This window comes from Halichoeres trimaculatus, unplaced genomic scaffold (genome assembly GCF_033239565.1).
Source record: "Halichoeres trimaculatus isolate MK-OKI-2021-1 unplaced genomic scaffold, fHalTri1.1 fHalTri1_scaffold_17, whole genome shotgun sequence".
NCBI lineage: Eukaryota > Metazoa > Chordata > Actinopteri > Labriformes > Labridae > Halichoeres > Halichoeres trimaculatus.
This window is the reverse complement of record NW_027437195.1, coordinates 9,416,529-9,436,985: the sequence shown is the minus strand read 5'-3', so window position 1 is coordinate 9,436,985 and position 20,457 is coordinate 9,416,529. Positions and strand designations below refer to the sequence as shown.

The following is a 20,457-nucleotide window of genomic DNA, read 5'->3' as shown; positions in this document are numbered from 1 at the left end:
CCTGGTGCGTCCAATGAGAGTCAGCTGTGGGACGTTCTTGTTGGTGACATCGATGGTGATTCCTCTCATCTTCTTTCCTTTAGCCTCAGTGTCGGTCAAGGCCAGATTGATGCCTGCTTCCACGTCGTAGTCAGGGATGACCACCTCAGTGGTCACCGTGTTCTTGTTGTGGTTATATTTCAGAGTTGCAGTTACTTCTGTTGAATCGTCACCTAGGATCAGAAGAGATTGAACCCATCAGATAACATTTTATCTCCAGGAACAGTGAAAAACAGTGCATAATGTGCAGTTATGCAGACACTCTGAAAATACTTTGACAACTTGAAAAAAAGAAAAAAACACCTGGAAGAAGAACTTAAAGAAATATGAAGCACAGACAACAAGATCTGCAAAGACTTTGTGTCTTTCTGAACCATTATTAATGAGACTACTTCAAAATATTTTCCCAGCCAGGCCTGTGATGGAATTCTACAAGATGAAAAACAGGATGAGCGTGTTGAGCGTGTTGAGCCTTTGTTTGAGCACAGTCTATAAACTGGGTTGTCTCATACACACACACACACAAACACACACACCCACACAGATGTGTTACTTTGGAACTTGTACCTTCTGCCTTCAGCTGTAGCTTTAGAGAGTCCACTTTGTTCCTCCCCTTTTTCCCCTCTCTGAGTGTTTCCTGAGTGATGGTGGCAGTGTACTCTGACACTTCTCCTGTGGGCTGGAGTTCAACAGCAAATCTGAGGAAACAGAATCAGTTTTACATCACAATGTTTGATATACTCCGGGGTTCGGGCAGCATCAAGGCTGAAATTAAAGAAATAAAGTCATGTTGAAATGAGAATGAAGAAAACATGATTTCATTTTTGCTTAAGTATTGGTTTGGAAATTTGTATCTTTGTTAGATAAAAATGAATCCACAGAGAGACACTTTCCAAAAAAGTGTTTATGTCTTATTATAAAAATGGTCTTTTCAGACTTAATATGAGCCACATTTACATGAAAAGTCCAGTCATACTTCAGGACATTAAAAGACAAAAATGATGCCAGGATCGTTTGTAAAGGGTAAAAAAGACATCTGCCAATTGGGGAAGAAAATGATGGTGACATTTTTGTCTCTTAATATCTTTAATAAAGATAATACTTTGGACTTGTAAGGTGAATTTGTGGCACATCAAGGTTTGCACAGTAAAAGCATATGTCCAGGAAAATGCAGTTTTGATCAGTTCATGGTAAGACACTGTAAGACTCCAGGACTAACTACCCCATAGGTACCGCAAAATGTCATGGTACATGTTGAGGAAACTACACATTAAAACACGGAAAGCTGCACTGGAAGACAACAGCACCTACGCTTTAAGACACAAGTGCAACTACTACACAGGTTCCACATTTCGTAAAGTTACCCTTAAAGTTGAGGAAACTTCACATTAAGACGTGGGCCATATTATAAAGTGCTACCAAAATAAATTGTAATGCTTTCTTAGATTTCAGTTTTTTCCATGCAGAAGAGACATGCAAAGGTTTAAAGACACTGAGCAAAGGATGGTAGCCAGGAGTCAAACTAGCTAAGCTAACTGTTGCCCATTGGGTTGTGATTTTACTAGTTCAAAAACATAAGTGGGAAAAAATGTTATTTTATGTTAAAGAAGTTTTAAATACAAGCTTTGATTAATCTTCATGTAAAGTAACATAGAAGTTTCCATAACTATAAACTATAACAACTTAATAAGTTGCTCAGTGTTCCTTCTTTTAGTGCAGTTAGCTGTTTTCTGACCTCCCCCTTCAAAATAAGACAAAGGATAAACTCAAATTCTGACTTTGTTTTTCATAAATGTACAACTTTATTCCTCTAAATCTGGATTTTATCACTCTTTAAAAAAAAATTGTCTTCCCCTATCATGGACCTAATTGTCTGTGGTTGCATTCCGCTTTAATCTGTTTATTGTCCTCAAAGTTTAAATAATAGAATAGTTGAGAATACATACCATAAAATACATAGTTTAAGACTCAGCTGAAACCTTAATCCACCAAAACAGAGTCCCTTATATTCTGAATTTGATGGTAATTTAGTTAGTTTCAGGAACAACAAGTTTGAAAATTTCATGGTTCACAGTTTTACCTGGTTTCTCCTGTCAGAGGGAAATACGGGGCCTGGTCCTCAGAAGATGCATCGGAGTATCGTGCAACTGTGCAGAGATTTAACCCACTAATGAACGGCTGGCAGTCAGTTGAGTCAGTCCTGCCCTGCTCCAGAGATGGCATTACTTTTGTTTCACCAGAAGAGACCGACAGCAGCTCGTTGCTGTGTTAAGGCAGAGAAAGAGAGAAGTTAACTAAAATCTTGACACTAGCACAGATTTGATGCTTTACAAAGGCCACTGACCTAAAGCTGAGCAGCTGGGTGTTTGTCTTTGGAGCTGGGAAGGACAGTTTGAACTGGTTCCTGTTCATGGTGACCTTAGCATTGAGGAGACTCTCGTGGTGCAGATTAGTGTGCATCTCAATAGCAGCTTCCACAAAGTCTGGGATGTGCACGCCCATTTGTGTGATGAATTCCAGCCCGACTGACGGCATGAAGGATAATTCAGACTACAAAGAGAGGGGCACAGAGAAGCTGCAACCAAAAACTCACAGAACATGGAAAGACTTTTGTGTCCGAAAGAAATATAGCAAGGTAAAGATGAAGAAAAGCTAACTCACCATTCTGCTCTCTGCAGAGTGGGTCAGGCCTCCTTTAGCTCCAGGTGCAAACACACCTGCCAGGGAGAGCTTCAGAGGGAAGCCGGAGGATGTGGACATAGAGAAGCCGTTTTCCATGAAGATGTAGTGAGCAAAGAGTTCGTTTTCAGTGCTGGATGTCAATCTGAAGAAGGCCTGTTGGAGAGACACAGACAGACTGGATGTGAATATTATTTTCAGGCAGGTTAGAAAAAATGTCCAGTCCAATCAAAACCAGGGCTCAGATTTTTCATCTGCCATGGACAAAGCTGAAATGGAGAGACCAAAGATTGTATCGAATATGAACATGCTAAAACAACACTGCTGATATTTTCAACAAGGGTCACAGTATGTTTGTTCATTACTGTATGCTGTCTGGCTGATATCTCTGCACTGTGATTGGCCAGGAAAGGGACCAGGTCAAAAATGAAGGTTACCCAGAAACCAAACTTGTCCCATTTCTAACTGACAGTAAACACTGATATCGATTGGATTGTATTCTTCCAAGGGCTCTTCTGCAATGTCACAGAGTACAGTCTCTGTTATGTTGGGTCAACAACGTCACATTTCTGCTGACTAGGAAATAGAATACGGTATTGGACTGTAACATCTGGAAAAATACCTATTAATACATGTAAATAAGAATAATTCAGTGACTTAACATTTAGGACAGTAGCACTTTCTTGCTCACTCATCCTGTTGGTGAAGCTTCAGTGGCCTTTGTCAATAAGAAGCTCCTATTTTGCCTGATAAGTCTGATCCTCTATTTGTTGAGATTCTTAAGCTCTAAACATCTGTCAGTACAAATTTTTTAGTGTACAATAAGCACCCTTCTTACTCTTCATCCACCAAATGGTGCATCACATCCTGTCTGTGTTACTAGCCAGTGTAACAAATGCTGTTAAACATGACGTACAGTGACCTCGCTATTTTTTAAGAACCACCACAAACTTCCTTCCTGCCCGTTTGTCCAGCCCTCTGGAGGCCTATCAGGGGCAGAGCTATGGGCAGACCTGGTGTTTGAGGCCCACCCCTCGAATCGGTATGTGGTGACCCCATGATTTTAGTAAGTCTAGTAAAGATCTTGTGAAGTTCTCATGCTTATTTAAGAACATAGTAAATAAGAATATAAGAATATGTAGAGGTTTGAAAATCTGCACATTTAGGGCTCTAATTTCGTAGACCAGGCACAAGCGCAGGCGCACCTGCCCTGCGCCGGCCTTCGCCGCAGCGCTGTCTTCACCAATCAAATGAGCGCCTATCCTCGCCTTTAAATGCCCTGCGGCCGAGGCACAGCGTCTGATTGGTCTGACTGATCTGACTGATCCCTGCCACCGTGTTGGTGCCACACGAGGGAGACGCCGCTCGCAGATTTCGTCCAGTAGACGTGTGCGCCGAGGCGATCTAGAAAAAAATGCTGCAAGGCCATTTAGGTGACCGAAAAAGATCTTGCATTCTTTAAGTTTTGAGGCCCCTTGAGTCAGTACCAAATTGAGCCGATGTGCATAGCAGTGTATGGATAGAGCCAGAGGTGCTCTCTCCTTAACTTTAGCCTGCACCCATTTAATCCAGAAGACATGACCGCTGCGCCGCCAAACACTGTGCCACAACTTTACCCAAACATTCATTTTCCGACAAAAATCTGATGATAAGACCTGCGAAGTCATCGGCACCCTTCCCACTGGTAACATCTTCAAATCGGACTAATCGCTCCTTGACACCTGTGTCGGTTACATAACTCAGGATCAGTGCGAGCTGTGCTGCGTTACTCGCGTCTGTCGTCTCATCCAACGTAACAGAGACGAACGGTGCTTTTTTAACTTCACTTCTTATCTCTTCTCCCATCACTTCAGCAATAGCACTGATCAGGTCATTTTGTATTTTACCCGACGTCCCACTAAACACTTAATTTGTGGACAGGTGGTAATGCAAATCCGTGTTGCTCTCAGCAATGAGAGAAAGAAGCTCAACATAGTTTCCTCTGTTGTTGGATCCAACGCTTTCATCGTGGCATGTACATGTAACCATGGCTACATTGTTTACATGTGAACTCAGCTGTTAGCAGCCTGTAGCATGTCAATGCTAACTGGTGTAAGGCCTGATGTTTCCCCACAATGTGAGGAGAAGGAGGTGAGGACGACGTGCTGGTTCTCAGGTGTGAGCTAAGAAGTGATGACATGGACCTGTCCTTCCATCCATTGTTATTGGGAACGTAAGATCTATGTTCAATAAGATGGACGAGCTAGCCATGCTAACCCAGCTACAGAGGGAATACCAGAGGGCAGAGTAGCATCATGCTATTCAAGGACATGGCTAACGGAGTTATCATCGGACACCAACGCCACATTGGAAGAGCTTCACCTGCTGTGAGCAGACAGGATCCAGGAGACAAAGACTGAACAGACTGCAGAAGAAGCTCAGTCCTGGACCCTGTGGAGGTGGAGGCTGGCTGAACTGGAGAATGATGGACAAGCTGTAAGCATCTATTTTCTTATGGACCTTTTTGCACTTTGTATACACTTTCTTACTTTTGATTTCTTGATTGCAGCTATGACTTTGATTTCGTTGTACTTGTTACAGTGACAATAAAGTTTTATTCTATTCTGTGATATTAGCTGCGTTTCCACTACAACTAGAATTGTGCAAAAGTTGAATAAAATAAAAAGTGAAGTCCTTTCAGACAATGTACTCATGATAATGCCAATTCATGAACATAAGCGTTTTTATTCTCTGGTCAAATTGTCGGCCATGATCACGCCAACTTAGAAGCAGACAGAACAAAACACAGAATGGAAATCACCACCAGCTCACATACTCTTACTCACACACACAGACCTCATCCTGCTCCTCTCTGACTCTGACCCGCTCACAGCCGTCCTGATGCCTTCACTACTGATGGTCAAACACACAAACATCAGCACTGAACACAAAACTTACGGCAGAGCTGTTAAAATATGAACGCTGGAGTCCATGTTTGTGGTTATGGACACGTACGAGGAGGTGAGGGAGCTGTGCTGTTATGACAATGTGACATGTTTTTGTGCAAAATTGCAGTTTCCATCACACTTTGGCCTGAAACTTCAATATCAAAACATCTGAAAAACCACCTCATGAGAGCACAAAAACTTTTGTTATCGAAATTTGAGAGGATTTTCAAAAATGTAGTGTTTCCATTACTATTTCTTTATATTTATCTTCTATATATATATTGAGCAACTCTAGGTGTAATTAAAGGTGTCTATTCAAGTGTTTAAAGAGGAGTTATTATACTTAAAAAATAATAATAATTGATTTAGAAATATGATGTCCCCAAATCATGTATGAAGGGTTTCCCTCCCCCCCAAAAACAGTATGATCATTAATTCAGGCCTGCAGAAAATCCCTCTATATAACTGCATTTCTCAGTGAGCTGTTTCATCCTCGGAACATAATATGCAAATGAGCTCAAGTTTGCCCCGCCCCCTCAGGAGGTGACCTGCAGCCCAAGCATTCCGTTACCATGGCAGTTTTTTTTTCCATTCCAATCACAGATTTTGAATTTGAATGTAAACAAGAAGATAAAGGCACCAAAGGGACCACTGTGACATCATCAGCGCCAAAGGGACCACTGTGACATCATCAAGACTATAAATAGAGGTGCAGAGGTACAGGCAGTCAGTTCATTCCAAGACTTCGAGCAGCTTGCATGTTAGAAAGACACAGTCTCTCAAGTGGATTCACTCTCTGACTATCAAACTATCAAAGATGCAGAGATCAAGAAATACAGGGAGGACATACTACAGGATTCAAAATCCTCAAAACCCCAACCCCAGAAACCCCAATCCCAGAAACCCCAACCACCAAAACCCAAACCATCAAAACTCCAACCAACAGAACAGAGAGATGGATCAACTCCGCAGGGAAGTAAGGGAGCTCTCTGAAATGCTGGAGACAGAGAGGTCCAAGCGTCGAGAGGTGGAAAACAGAAACCTCTCGCTCAGACGGGACTTGGATGCCACCACAGAAAATCTGGACAGACAGAAACAGCTGAAGGAGGCGTTCATCAACAAGAGCAAGGAGTTTGAAAGACAACTGAAGAGTCTTCAGAGATACAGCTCAGAAGAAACTCTCTCCACATTCAACATCGCGGAGAAAGTGAGAGACACCAGCCGGCAAAAGAAGAAAAAGGAGCTTCATGCCGATTACGAGGAGCTGCAGGTGGCTCACTTAGTCAGCACTGAGAAGTTCAACAAAGAGCTGACAGAGAAGGCCAACAGAATCAGCGCCCTCCAGGAAGAACTGCAGAGGACCACAGATTCATACCAGGCACTCAACCTCAGGTATGACTCTGACATCCAGACCACCAAACAGCAGGTGGAAGCCCTTAAACTGGAGCTTGAGCAGCAAAACCAGGCTCACGCTGAAAGAGCTGCACAAGACCAGCAGAGGATACTGGCCCTGAGAGCTGAACAGGACGTCCTGCGTCAGAGGATGGCAGAGGAGATCAGTGTCCTCCAGCAGACTGCTTTTGAGAAGGAGAGGATGTATCAGACCGAGCTGGAGGAGCTGAAAACAAAGCTTCACATCCAGGAGGCAAGTGAGGAGCCCAGAGAAGCTGAAGAGGAAACCAGCCAAGAGTGCTGCACAGCAGAGCTTCAGGAGGAAGACGTCCAGCTAAGGCTTTTCCAGGAAGAAATGGAGAAGCTAAAAGCCTCAAACCAGGAGCTCAGTCAGAAATTCGAAACCGAACTTCTGACCCAGCAACAGGTGGCTGAGAGGGAGCAGAAGAAGCTCCAAGATGAAGTCACGTTCCTGCGCAACAAGATCGCTGAAGACCAGCAGGAAATGAACAAAATCAGCATTGACATCGGTGTCATCAGGGAAAGGTTCACAGAGGAGATCAGCGCCCTGCAGAAGAGTAGCTCAGAGAAGGAGGATTTTTACCGCCGAGAGCTGGAGGAGCTGTGTGGACAGTGTGCTCAACTGGTCGCACAAAACACCCAGCTGACCAATGAGCTCCAAGCCAGGAAGGAAGAAGAGCAAAATGTGGAGACCAACGCCACAGCAATGGAGGAAGCTGCAGACCCTTCTAGACCTGAGGAACCAGATGAAACTCCAACAACTGAGGAGACGTCTGGACCTTCAGGGTTAGTTGAAGCTGCAGCAGCAGCTGGAGCTGAGGAGACACCAAGACGGTCGCCTTCAATCTTCAAGCGATTTCGTCACTTTCTGTGCTTGGGGAAACCACGCTGCATGGAGTAAAGAAAACATCTCTCCTCCCCTACCCTCCCTTTCCTCTCCCCAACAACCCCCTAATTTCATTTTGGGTTTTCTCCGGGTGTTCCGGTTTCTCCCATGTAGCCAGTTAACTGGCAAACATTAAAAAAACCACACACATACAGACATAAACAAAACCTAGACCATCACCTTCAAGCCATTTCACCACTTTCTGGACTTGAGGAAACCTCGCTGCTGGAAGTAAAGAAGCATCTCTCCTCACTTCCCCTGTCCCCTACATGTTCCTATTTCTCTGTGGGGTTTCTCTTGATTCTCTTGATTTCTCCCAAGTAGCCGGTTCACTGGCAAAAAATGACAGAAATTAAAAATACAAAAAAAGAAAAATACTTGTTTTTATAAAGTTGTATCTTGTGTTAGAAAACAGTATAAGATACTGTACAAAAAAGAACATGCTGTCAAATGTGTGTGATTGTGACTGTGTTTGGTTTTCAGGATCAACTAAACTTGAAATAAAAACTCATATTTTAAAGCCTCTATATGACTTGCTACATGGTGTTGTACTATATACCTGGATGATTCTCCGTATATCATTAAAAGACACTTTAAGAAACTCCAGTAGATACCTTATTTATTTAAACTCTGCCACCATAACACCGTCAACTGTCACGTTCTACTCCTTTTGGTGACTGGAAATGCTGAAGCCACCTCACGGTAATGTGGAGCGATTTGTGCATATAATGTAATACAATGTTAAATACATCAAAAACACTTTTTTATCTCATTTCCTCATACAACTGATGGAAAGAGAACCATAATAGAGCTGTGACTGAAAAACGCGCCAGCAGATGTGCATCACTTTTAAGTGTCCTGTGGAAACATTTGAGTTGTAGTGTATTTGCAGAGCGTTTTTCTAGAGCGCCAGGCTTGCGCCCCCTGCACTGCGCCACAAAATTAGAGCCCTTAGTGTGAACACCCAGGATTGTGTCTTTATATCCATGTTTTACACACTTAACACACTCTTCAAGGATTTCTAGGATACCTTTTTTGTTGATAATACATTTTTCTTTTTGTTTGTTGCAAAGTTAATGCCAGGACTTCAAATATCCTACCTCTGCAGGCAGTACCCGGATGAACACATGGTAGTACATGGACAGAGCCCCCATCATTTTCCCCAAGTCGTCGGGCTTCATGTATCCGATCTCATCTCCCAGAAGCTTCAGGTAGGCGACGGCCTCGGGTTTGGAAGAGAAACGCAGGTTGTCCATGAGCTTCTGGAAGCTGGAGGTGATATCTGACAGGAGGCCCTGTGGGACCTGGGGATAAAATGCAAGTATTTATGTCAAATTTTGGACAGGTATGAGTGACACAGGTTTAATTTAAAAAAAAAAAAAAAAAAAGCACAGTTAGCATTACTGAGTTTGAACAAAGTTGGATGATAGATCAGCATTTCTACAACAGGAGCCAGATTGGTCAACAGAGCAAAAGCAAATCAAGTAACATGTTTGTGAAGTCTTCACCTGTCTCTTTATTCTGTCCTTGTCAGGAGCAAATTTGTCCAAGGTCTCTCTGAGCGTTTCGGCTTTTTCTCCGGCCCAGTACACAACTTTGGAGATGGAGTCTGGGAAGAACCCGTTTTCTCCAAAGAGAGCTTCAATCGTTGGTTCAAATCCTGTTCCCTCAACGCCAACCTTGAAGAGGGAAATTTTGATGAGTCAAAAAGCTCTGTCTGCCATATCCATATGAAGCCAAAATAATGACTCTAATGTTTGGTATTGAAAATAAAATTTGGCATTTAAAAATTCACCATGAAACTGAAAAAAGAAACATTGGCACTGAAAAATGTGTATCATAAAAAAATGGCATGGATAACGTTTTGCTAAAGTTAAAAACACAAACATTGAATGTTATTTATTTTCATAAATGTTTTACATTCTGATGTTTTTGAAATAAAAACACATTACATTTATTTAATTTCACTGTTTTATCAATGTAAGTTTACAATTTCAATAATGTTTTTCTTTTTTTATCACATATTTCTTTTCTCTTACTGTTTTTTTAGTTTCAACTTTTTGTCACAGGGGAAGGGCGAGGGGGGCGTGATTGCCATTACTTGTTTTGATACCAATATATCTTTTTTTCATAATTCACATTTTTTGAGCTTATGTTCCTTATTTTCACTTTCAGGATATGTTTTGATTACCAAATTTTATTTTTCAATACCAAACATTAAAGTCATCGTTTTGGCTCCATATATCCACATTTACGTAATAAAACATTTAAGTTCAGGCATACCTCAAATAAGTCGTAGTTGTAGTCAAAAACCTTCAGAGTGGTCTCCAGCATCACCTCCTTGGGTAAGGTGTTCATGTTGTCGAAGATGATGTTGCTCTGTACGGAGCCCAGAGGAGAGTCCACTTTGTAGTTTGAGGACATGCTGTTAGGTATCGAGCGGTCTTGCAGTGCGGACTCAATGTACTCCTTAATTCTTTTGAAAGAAAATAAAAAAGTTTTAACATGTGAGCAGAAACCAACAGCATTTCTATTCCATATTTCTTTTATCTAAAAAAGCTGCAAATCTGTGCAAGCATACAGCAGTATTCACAAGATTTGTCTTCAGAGGATGATCGAAATTTCTCTGTTTCCAAACAACAGGCCGGTGGATAACTCACTCTTTCTTCTGTGGTATGTTGGCTTTGTGGATATTCCTCAGGTGGGAGACCACAAAGCTCCACAGCTGCTCATCCTCAAGGTTTGACAAACTGTACACAGCATCTCCGACCAAGTCCCGGTCTGGGTTCTTCATCAGGAGCAGGTAGGCTGCGATACGTTTTTCAACCGGGCTCCGCGGGTCAAGGTAAATTCTTGATAGAACATCTTTGACCTGAATGATGAATTACTGTTTTTTTAATAAGCTCTAACAAATCAGCCTGCTTTAAAGACTTAAATGCAAACATGAAGCAAACACACCTCTTCAGTGGTCTCCATCAACCTCAAAGCTCGTAAAGCTGCTTTTTGATTGGACAATGGGATGTCTGTTTTCTCCGCACAGCGCAAAATTGAGGAAACCAAACTGGGGCTCACATCCTGCATGGCTTTACCCATGACCCCAATGACCTGCAGGTGAAGGAAAAGGTTTTAATATGAGACACAGATCCCCTCAGTTTGTAAAGTAAAGAAGTCAGACTGTTAAACATTACCCTCAGGATAAGGAAGGACAACTCTTCAGGGTCAGCAGGAAAGTCAGACTCTGTGTCGAGGACTTCTCCAGAGCAGTCGTTCAAGAGCATTTCCATGAACTTTGACACGTCTGTGACCACCGGAGTGACCTCTCCAGCGTGGAACCTGGGGACAGGGACAGAGGATTAAACCATTAGCATGCTCTTTTTCTGGTTTCATCCTGATTTGAAATATTTCTCCTGATTTGCAATGTCTCTTATTTTTGACTCACTTCTTGACGGTGTTGGCGAGGGCGTACATGATCGCCCTGCTCTGTTTGTACTCAGCCATGCTGAGCATATCTCGAACTCGTGCAGCATCAGGTTTGGCCTGCAGACTCAGCCCGTAGACCAGAGCATCCACCTCCAGGGACACCCCTTCAACGGACCTGATGATCTGCAGGATGGCGCTGGTGCACTCTGAAGTCCCACACTGGAACAGAGCCTGCAGGGTGAGCCAGACTGACATCTCCCTCATATCAGTGACCGTGGGGCTCAGGGTCTCGTTCCTCAGCACTCGCAGACCGGACACCAGCTTATGGAAGAGACTGGTCCTCTTGTGCCCTTGGTCTGTGCTGGCTAGATCCATCAGGTCTTTCATGGTGCTCAGGACAGCGTCCTTCGTCTGAACCGGGGCTTTGTCATCGGGGTCATCGAAAAGGAGTGATTTGCTTTGGCTGTAGTCCACATCTGTGTTAACATGTGTTCAATGACAGTTTAGTATTCATGCTCTGCTCAGTGTCCCACTGTGAATAAATCCCAGCCTGAAACGACCTCTCACCAAACACCCGGTTGTTGATCCTTTTGGAGTTCTGGAAGCGGAGCTCCTGGGTCACCACTGATGAAAGTCCATTATCCCTGCAGCACAGATTGGTTCAGTGCCGGTGAAATGTGCCGAGCAGAAATATGCACTCATGATGACTTACCCGTAGGAGAAGGGCAGGTAAATGTGATTCTCTTCGCACACAGCCTCCGTGGCGTGCTTTCCTTTCTTGTCAAACTTGTAGTCGCAGATTTGTGCACTTGAGATCAGTTTAGACAAAGGCCGATGCTGGAAACAAAGTATCTTTGTTAATGTTTGTAAATGTTATGAGTTGTGGCAGACTTTCCTGACAGGCGGCCTCACTGAAGCAGGGGTGGCATAACCTATGAAGAAATTGTACTAATTTAACCTCTCTATCTCTTCTAATCTTATCTAATTTAACATTAAAGTGTAACTGTGACCCTTAGTTTCCTGAGCCAACTACTGACCAAGCTGCTACTAACTCCTGTTACGTGATCCCTCTTCAAAACCTTTCGATTGAGCTGATCCATAAAATCCTGGTGGGTGATTTGTTTGAGCGTTTGTCAGACTTCCAAAACAAATTATCTCAAACAAAGTACAAGTTTCACAACTGGAGCTTCACTGCACTCCTGACAGTCTCTCAACATTACGTTCAGCTGCATGTGTGAGCTCAGCGATTCATTTTGTTAAAGCTTTATCCAGATTTTATTCCTGCAAGTTTTCTGAAGGAGAATCTGTAAGAATGAACTGATGAGTGCACAGCAAGGTTATAATAGTTTTGGATTTGTCATTATAGTTTAGTTTTAGTTAGTTTTAGAGCAGGCATTCTAGTCTTTATTTAGTTTTGATTTTTGCAACAAGGCTTAGTTTTAGTTTAGTTTCAGTTTAGTTTTAGTTGAGTTTTAGTTTAATTTTAGTTTAGCTTTAGTTTTTCATACCTTATTAACCAGGTGCAGGATTCAAAAAGGTCAGAGTAAATATTTTGTCATACTGTTTATTTTCAAGTCCAACATAGTGCTCACTGCTCAGTCAATGCTGATACTGAACTGTTGGCTGCTGCCTTAAACACAAGAAAATAATATAAACTTAATATAAAAAAATATAAACATTAATTACGTAAAACAATATAATATGAGCTTCAATAAATAAAAACTTGGACTCTGTAACAATTAAACTATTATAGATGCTCTAATTCATTGCTCCACTACGTTTCATTGCAGCACAGTGCACAGCCAGTCAGTGCAGTAAATAAGCACGCCCCAGTACATCGCTGTGATGGTGCCGTACGGCACTAACAACTGCTGAAAACAGTCGTAAAATTGGTTGGGAAAATGTGTCGGATTAATTTAAATCCTAAAGGCTATAAATATTGTCAGAAACTATAACTAAGGAAATTTTGTCTATAATTTTAGTTAGTTTCAGTTAGTTTTGTGAACACAAGATACAGTTTCAGTTTACTTATCGTTTTTGTTTTCTTTTCTAGTTTTAATTAGTTTGAGCTAACTGCAATGTATTTTAAATTTTAGTTTTTGTTTTTAGTTTCGTTTTAGTCAACTATTATAACCTTGGTGCACAGCAGATCGCATTCTGGAAAATTCACAGACATTAGTCCTGTTGAGCAAACCTCCTGCGCTTCATGCTCAGAACTGCCTGCCTTAACTGCGTGTAAATTATTTCCCGCCTTGTGTTTGTCTTGCAGAAATGTTCTCATCCATACAGCAGCTGTATTAATACAGAAACAGTCACCACGATAATGCAATACCCAGCACCTGTCTGCAAACCAGAGTGATTCAACACAGAAGATCTATCAACATGAGGTGCATAAATTATCCAGAAAATGTCAGAGCTTCGTGTGTGAAAAGAGCGTGAATCATTTCAAGTTGTTTCCAAAACAATGGCAGAGGATTAAAGCCGCTTTGAGGGTGAAAAAATAAGATACTAAAAAAGGTTCTTGGCTTAAAAACTGGTCTTATTATCGCAGGATTAAACTTTCATTACAAGAAATGTTTAGACACAGGGGTCAAATTAGAAAAAAAAAGTTTAATTTATGAGAACAGACTCACTTTTCTAAAGCTGTGAAATAAAGTTTGATTAAATGAGAACAAAGTAGCAAGAGTAGGAGTTATAATCTTTAAGAAAACGATTTTTACATTTTTGCAAATTAAGCCATAAATTAACAAGATTTAAGCTCTAAATTAATTTAAGGCCTTATCTTGTGACAGCAAACTAAGTTGTTGAATTAACAATTACAGGCTGTGATAAATATGTCTGTGAAGTTACAAAAAACAGCTGAAGACAAACAGCGTCCACAGAGGCAGCGCGCACAGTCTCACTCTTTTTATGACTGGTCTCAGTTCATATACAGTCTCATCAGAGATACATGATAGTGTGCTAAAAGATGAAGTTAGCAGTTATTGTGAAAACTTTTGTAAAAAAAAAAAAAGTAATGAAGTTCCCTGCAGAAGTAGATTTAATGTGATATTGTCACAAGGAAAACTGGCTTAATGCTGTGGCATCAATCGTAAAAAGCAGAAATAAAGCCATGGCTTGCACAGCGCAGGACTCCAAATACCAGGAAAATCAAAGATGCACCAAGGCTGCAGTAAGACAGACTCACCAGTTTTTGCAGCAGGGCCAGAGGGCTGTTTGCTGATTCTCTGCTAGTGAAATAGTCACAGTCGGTCAGAGATCTGGACACGCTCACATCTGTGGTGGTATCCGTTCCATGGATTACTTCATAGTGTGATAAACAATGGCCATGCACAGTCATCTGAAACAGACAACAGAAGAGCTCAGATAACCAGAGGTGAGGCTAAAGCTTGATAAGCTGAGTCCCTCTGTGATATGACGGCAGAGTATCAGCAACATGTTTGATCTGAAGGTAGATTTCACCTGAATGTAGAAAAAGGCAGTGGTGGGGGTGGTTAAATGCACTTCACAAAGGTGCAGCAGCAAGAAAAAGAAGATAAACAATGAATTTATCACATTTTGACCTTTGGCTTATGTTTCAGGTCAGTGAAATGGTGTGCACACTGATCCTTTTCCTCTTGCACGAATGCAATGTGCACATAACCATCCTTCTATAGCTTCTTAACATGGGGAGTATGTTTTAAGTGCTAAGTCAAACAGAAACCACAGTAACAGTGTATATACTCAGCCAGCCTTTCAAGTGCTGTATTCGTGGAGGAGTTACTCACCATGTGTCGGTCCTGACTCTCCTTCAGCAGGGGCGCCATGAGCATTGAAATGATTCCCCTCTTTATGTTGAGGATGTTGACCGGCTCGTCCATCTCAGGGAAGAGATCGACAAAATTTGAAGCAGAGAACTTCAGAGGATTTCTGAGTGGAGAAGGACAATGTTTATTACATAAAAAAAATTATCAGGTCCTTTTTTTTCATCTGACTTAAACACTTGTCCATAGTCTCCTTGCAGAGTTGCAGTTTACTTTACATCTTGATGATACTATGTTATACATGGATGCTGCTTGAAATTTCATTGTACATTGTGCAATGTCAATAAAAAGGGTTCTGATTCTGATTCTGATAAGCATTTGGTTAAATTTGTCTGAAATTTTGCAGGCTTAACTGTGAGGTCCTGACCTAACGGAGGTCGCGAGATGGTTTTTAAGTGTTACCAGTTGGAGGGGGGTTTAAAAAGCTGATATAGAAAAGCAAATGGCATATTTTTGACAGAGAAATGGTTCAATGGTTGGTTCAATGGTTCAATGGAAATGGTTTATCAGAGACATAATTGTGTATATATATATATATATATGTATATATATATATATACTTATATATTTATATATATGTGCGTGTGTGTGTTATATATTTCAAGACACTTAAAACAAAAATGAACCCTGAATTGCTGGTAGAGTAAAAAATCTGTCAGTGTGATAAGAAAAGTAGAGTTGTTTAGCTTCTTAAAATCATAACAATGTCTAAGTACAAGAACTTAAACTGCATTCAAAATAAGACACTTTTCTGGACCTGTCAAGTGACTATGGCCCATGTTTGGTCTAATAAGGCTTTTTTTTTAATTAAACAGAAACACTTGATGTGTTTTGCAGTGAGGAGAAGGTCACTGCGCAGTGATGTCACTGTATTTGGTCCCCTGGCCCCCTGATGGTGCACTGTACTTTTCAGGAATGTAACAAAAAAAACCTGTTGAGAGCTGCTGACTTAGAAATCTTCTCATATTCTCCTGGTTTCACTGTAAACTTTGGATCAGCTCCATCGATCTGCCCCTCAGGGCCTCTGCCCAAGAGTCAACATGTTTAGAGTTTACATTAACTTTCACAGTTCAGATAACTGGCGGCCTGAGTCACCTGCATGTTTATGCACCAGAACAATCCTGATATTTAGTGCAGTAAAAGTCAATGATAGATGATGTTTTCTACTAACTTTTCCATGGCAGCCTGGAAGGCGTCAGAGCCAGGGGCCTGGTTGAACACAGGCTGGCCCTGAGGATCCGTGTCAGACACCTCACTGAGGACACAGTCCCGGGTGTGCATGATGAAACTGCATGTCTGAGGGACTTCGATCTCGACCTAAAGACATGTGACAGCATGCACAGGATCAATAGAGAGGTGGGGGGAGGATGCTCTGATAAGAAGATCCTGTTATCAGGTGAACCCTCAAAGTGGGCCATGATCAGGGATGTAGCCTACCTGACAGGAGACTTTCGGGCCGTTCCTCAGGCCAGCAGCACCCACCACTCCGTTTTTGCTCTCTGCTGTGTACTGGTACAAAAACTTCCTGTGGGTTTTCAATCTGGACCCCACTGCAGTGTAAAAAAAAGGTGTTACATGCTATATGGACTCTTGCCGCTCTTCTTAGCTGTAATGATAAAGCTGTTTCTCAAAGCCTGAGGTAATCTTCTTGTGTTGAAACTATAGGATCACCCTGTATCTTTGAGTCACAGTCAAAGCTCCACATCACCATGACCTTTGCACCCACAGAAAACTTTAACTAAATGTTCTTTACAGCGAACAACAGCTATTGTACTGACTCATAAACAGAACAGAGAGTCCACAGGCTGCTGCTGCTGTCGCTATCTCCAGGAAGAAAAACAGGTCATGTGTTTATTAGCTTAGCATCGATCTGTCAGCAGGTCCATGTTTCTGTTTGCAACCATACACCAAACAACCCTCTCTATCATTTCTACTAAATACACACACACACACACACACACACACACACACACACACACACTGTCTTGAGGTAAACTGTCTTGAGAAACGTCAACCAAACCACATACTAAAAAAGAAACTGACAAGAATTTTGTATTTTTCCCCGTTTGTGCCAAAAAATAAGACAGCATCGATCAAACTTTCTGTGAATGAGTGACTCATGTGTCGTCAAACACTTACACAAACATGATGGAGTCTGTTCGTTATCCTCATCCTCTACCTCCTCTGCAAAACAAAACACCATAAATTTCATTAATTGTTAAAAAAGAAACAAATTGCTTCAAAATGATTAAAACTCCTGTCAGAAACTTTCTGTTTACGTTGGTTTTGGTGCCCCCAGTGGACATAGTTAAACCTGTTTTCTGACAAAAACATCTCATCCTGCTTTCTATTTGTTTTCTCACGAGCAAGTTGTTTCATTGTGTGACCTTTTCCAAAGATTAAACAAAAAAAAAAAAGAAAAAAAAAGTCACCCCTCTGATTCTTTGTTTGGCTGTTTGAGGTCATGAAAAGACATCAGGGTCTTTTGTTAACATCTAAAAACTCCTTTGTGTTGAAATGTTTGATGATTAAAGCTTGAGAGATCAGATGTATGACCTGAAACAAAAACAAAAAAATAATGTTTTGCATTGATAAGTCTTATAATGTAGAGAAAAGAATAAGTAGTACCATATAGCTATGTTATCAAGGCTGTTGGAATAAACAGGTTAATTTTGCTGTGATGCATATTAATACATAAAACATGTAATTTCATGCAACTTTGTCCCCGTCAGCACACTGTAGCTAAGCAACCGCAGTGTCTTCCTGCTTCCTCCTGATTCTGATAGAAAACAGAGACATCTGCATATCTGAGAAGAGCATTTCACTTCGAGAAAAAAAAAAAAAACCTTTAGTGCCTCAGTTGAAAGTCTTAAGGAAGCTGGTCTTTGTATCAAACAGATATGAAAAAAAAGGCCTAAAATTAAATCTTAAAAGAATTAAATATCGGTAGTTTAGATTTAATTTTCCACCTATGAGTGAAGCAAACAGGTGCAGCTAAACACACTGATATCAGTGAGTTTTTCTTTCTTGTCTCTCGTATTTTCAGTTCATATATATATATATACTCATACATCATATACGAACACAGGGTTAGTCAGCTTATGACTCTGACCTCACAGAAGCTTATATTATAAGATGTTGGTTAGTCTTCAAACATTTGAATGCAAAATACAAGAAATTTAAACATGTATTTAAAATTTGATTTAATCACAACAAACTGAAGTCCAGAGATTGAAAATACTGAGAAAAAAATGGTTGCTAGATCTAAATTTTGCTAAATAAGACATAAAAATAAATATTTGCTTTTTAGAGTCCTTTGGTCACATTCAATTTTTGGAGTAAATATTTGGAATCTAAAGAGGAGAGCATGTTGTAGTCTGTTAAACATACTTAATCATGAATAATTTTTTATTTCTTTATCTCTCAGATTCTGTCATTTTTAATTGATCAAATAAATACATATTTTGGCTGACTAAGCGTGGATAGAAACATTAAAGAAATGCAGAAAATGTGTTTTAAAAAAGGTTAATTTGTAATATAATAAAAGAAACCATTTTTTTTTTACAACTTTTTAGCAGATTTAATTCTAAATATAAGTTAAGACTCAAGTTAAGGTTTCAAGAAAAATCGGCCTTACTAAAAACACAAGGGGACCATGAGAGGAAAATTTGTAGAGTCACTGTTTTGTTTTCACTATTTATTTTAATTACTGAGGTATTTTGTAAAGCATGTTGTCACCTTGTCCTGTGAAAGGTGTTACACTGGATCAACTTTACTTTCTTCTCATTTAATAGAGACTAAAATATTTCCCTCACAAGTTTGTGTCAATAAAATTATGGATTTTTACAGAGGACGCTTTGATTTGATCTCATCACCTTATCACCTTCTCTGATGAGTAAACTGTACACTTAGAAAGTCTTGATAAAGCTGGTACCTCAAATAACAACTTGTTAAAAGTGTTAGTGTCAGTATTTTCACAAATGGCATTAACTGAATTCAAAGTTTTTTTTCCTACTTACGAGCGAGCGTGTAGCTGCTCAGCAGCAGCAACAGACACAGCCTGTTGAAACCCATCATGGGTGAAAGAATAATGTTCCTCTGTGTTCCTCAGCTCTCAGTCCTGAATACTAGAGCTTCAACCTCCACCTACATCTTTTATAAAGTCCCTCTCTGCTGTCCCTCTGTAACCCAGCCCAGCCAGCCTCAGAGGAACACAGACTGAGGGTCGCTCCAAAGTTCAAACTCTGACTAAAGAGCAGAGGACTTATATCTGTCTGCAGACCACAGACTGGGTCTCTGGTTGTTGTTTTTTTCTTTTTTCTTTGTGTCGATCAGAACTCAAAATCAGTCACACTGAAGCGTAATCATAATGATGGTCTTTAATGTTGGCTTTTCAAGGTATCATCATGATGTCTCTGGTCTCACTGACTTAAAATGGATTTTGGGTAAAAGGTAGTCTGCAGTTAAGTGGGTAAGTGTAAAAAAAATACCATCAGGAATTTTATATCTGCTGGACTTTTCAGTGTTTACAGTTAACATGTTTTTTCCATAGCATCTCAGATATTAGGATGTCCTACAAAAGCTTAATGTTTTTATCGGTTAATTTAGAGGGTTATTGCACACAAAATGAAAATTTTTCAAACCTTATTTTTTTAAATCTGATGTTCACAGCCTACAGCTAAAATAAAAAGCATTACTCAAAAATCTTCAAACCCCTCATGTAAATTTTGATTAAATTGCTATTCAAACTGTATGGATACTATCTATCTTAGTGTAGTTCAGTTCATATTACCACAGTGAAAAGCCTGGCTGTTCGCTGAGTGCTGATTGAAGCATGCTGTGCCCAAGCAGCAGGGAAGACTGCTGCCCTCAGAGGATTGTCAACAAAAGTTGTTGAGAGCTTCTAAAGGAGGGGACTGAGGCTGGTAGCGACCTCCATGGACATCTTCAGGAAAGAGACCACAACTGACACTTTTCTGATACCAAGGCACTCCAGAACCAGAGACAGCATCAGGTGAGAGTGAGTTGTCCAAAGTCCATTGGAAAATCAAGGACCCAGAGTCTGGAAGAAGATTGGAAAGGCACAGAATCCAAGCTGCATGCTTTAAGTGCTGCTGTTGGTCCTCTGTGTTTCATAAAGTCCAGAGTCAACACAGACGTTTACCAGGGAACTTTAGAGCAGTTCATGCTGACAAGCTTTATGGAGATTTCATTTTCCAGCATTTTACAGAGTTGGCTCCTGCCCACGGCGCCAAAAGAAACAAAATATCTAAAGGGACCATGATGTTGC

General features: G+C 40.8%; 1 protein-coding gene across 1 annotated transcript in view; it reads right to left on the bottom strand.

The window, feature by feature from the left end:
- Window positions 1-19,241, bottom strand: part of apoba (apolipoprotein Ba) — a 33,707-nt gene extending 14,466 nt beyond the window's left edge. The window contains exons 1-20 of the mRNA XM_074692574.1: window positions 19,187-19,241; window positions 17,307-17,351; window positions 16,605-16,717; window positions 16,339-16,484; window positions 15,132-15,273; window positions 14,552-14,704; window positions 12,077-12,201; window positions 11,932-12,008; window positions 11,384-11,840; window positions 11,133-11,277; window positions 10,903-11,049; window positions 10,605-10,816; window positions 10,228-10,420; window positions 9,453-9,623; window positions 9,045-9,248; window positions 2,701-2,874; window positions 2,384-2,589; window positions 2,120-2,302; window positions 607-737; window positions 2-212 (exon numbers count right to left, since the gene is read on the bottom strand). Coding sequence (XP_074548675.1) covers window positions 2-212; window positions 607-737; window positions 2,120-2,302; window positions 2,384-2,589; window positions 2,701-2,874; window positions 9,045-9,248; window positions 9,453-9,623; window positions 10,228-10,420; window positions 10,605-10,816; window positions 10,903-11,049; window positions 11,133-11,277; window positions 11,384-11,840; window positions 11,932-12,008; window positions 12,077-12,201; window positions 14,552-14,704; window positions 15,132-15,273; window positions 16,339-16,484; window positions 16,605-16,717; window positions 17,307-17,351; window positions 19,187-19,241 — 3,290 coding nt within the window. The remainder of the gene's footprint in view (window position 1; window positions 213-606; window positions 738-2,119; window positions 2,303-2,383; window positions 2,590-2,700; window positions 2,875-9,044; window positions 9,249-9,452; window positions 9,624-10,227; window positions 10,421-10,604; window positions 10,817-10,902; window positions 11,050-11,132; window positions 11,278-11,383; window positions 11,841-11,931; window positions 12,009-12,076; window positions 12,202-14,551; window positions 14,705-15,131; window positions 15,274-16,338; window positions 16,485-16,604; window positions 16,718-17,306; window positions 17,352-19,186) is intronic.
- Window positions 19,242-20,457: the final 1,216 nt, after the last annotated feature.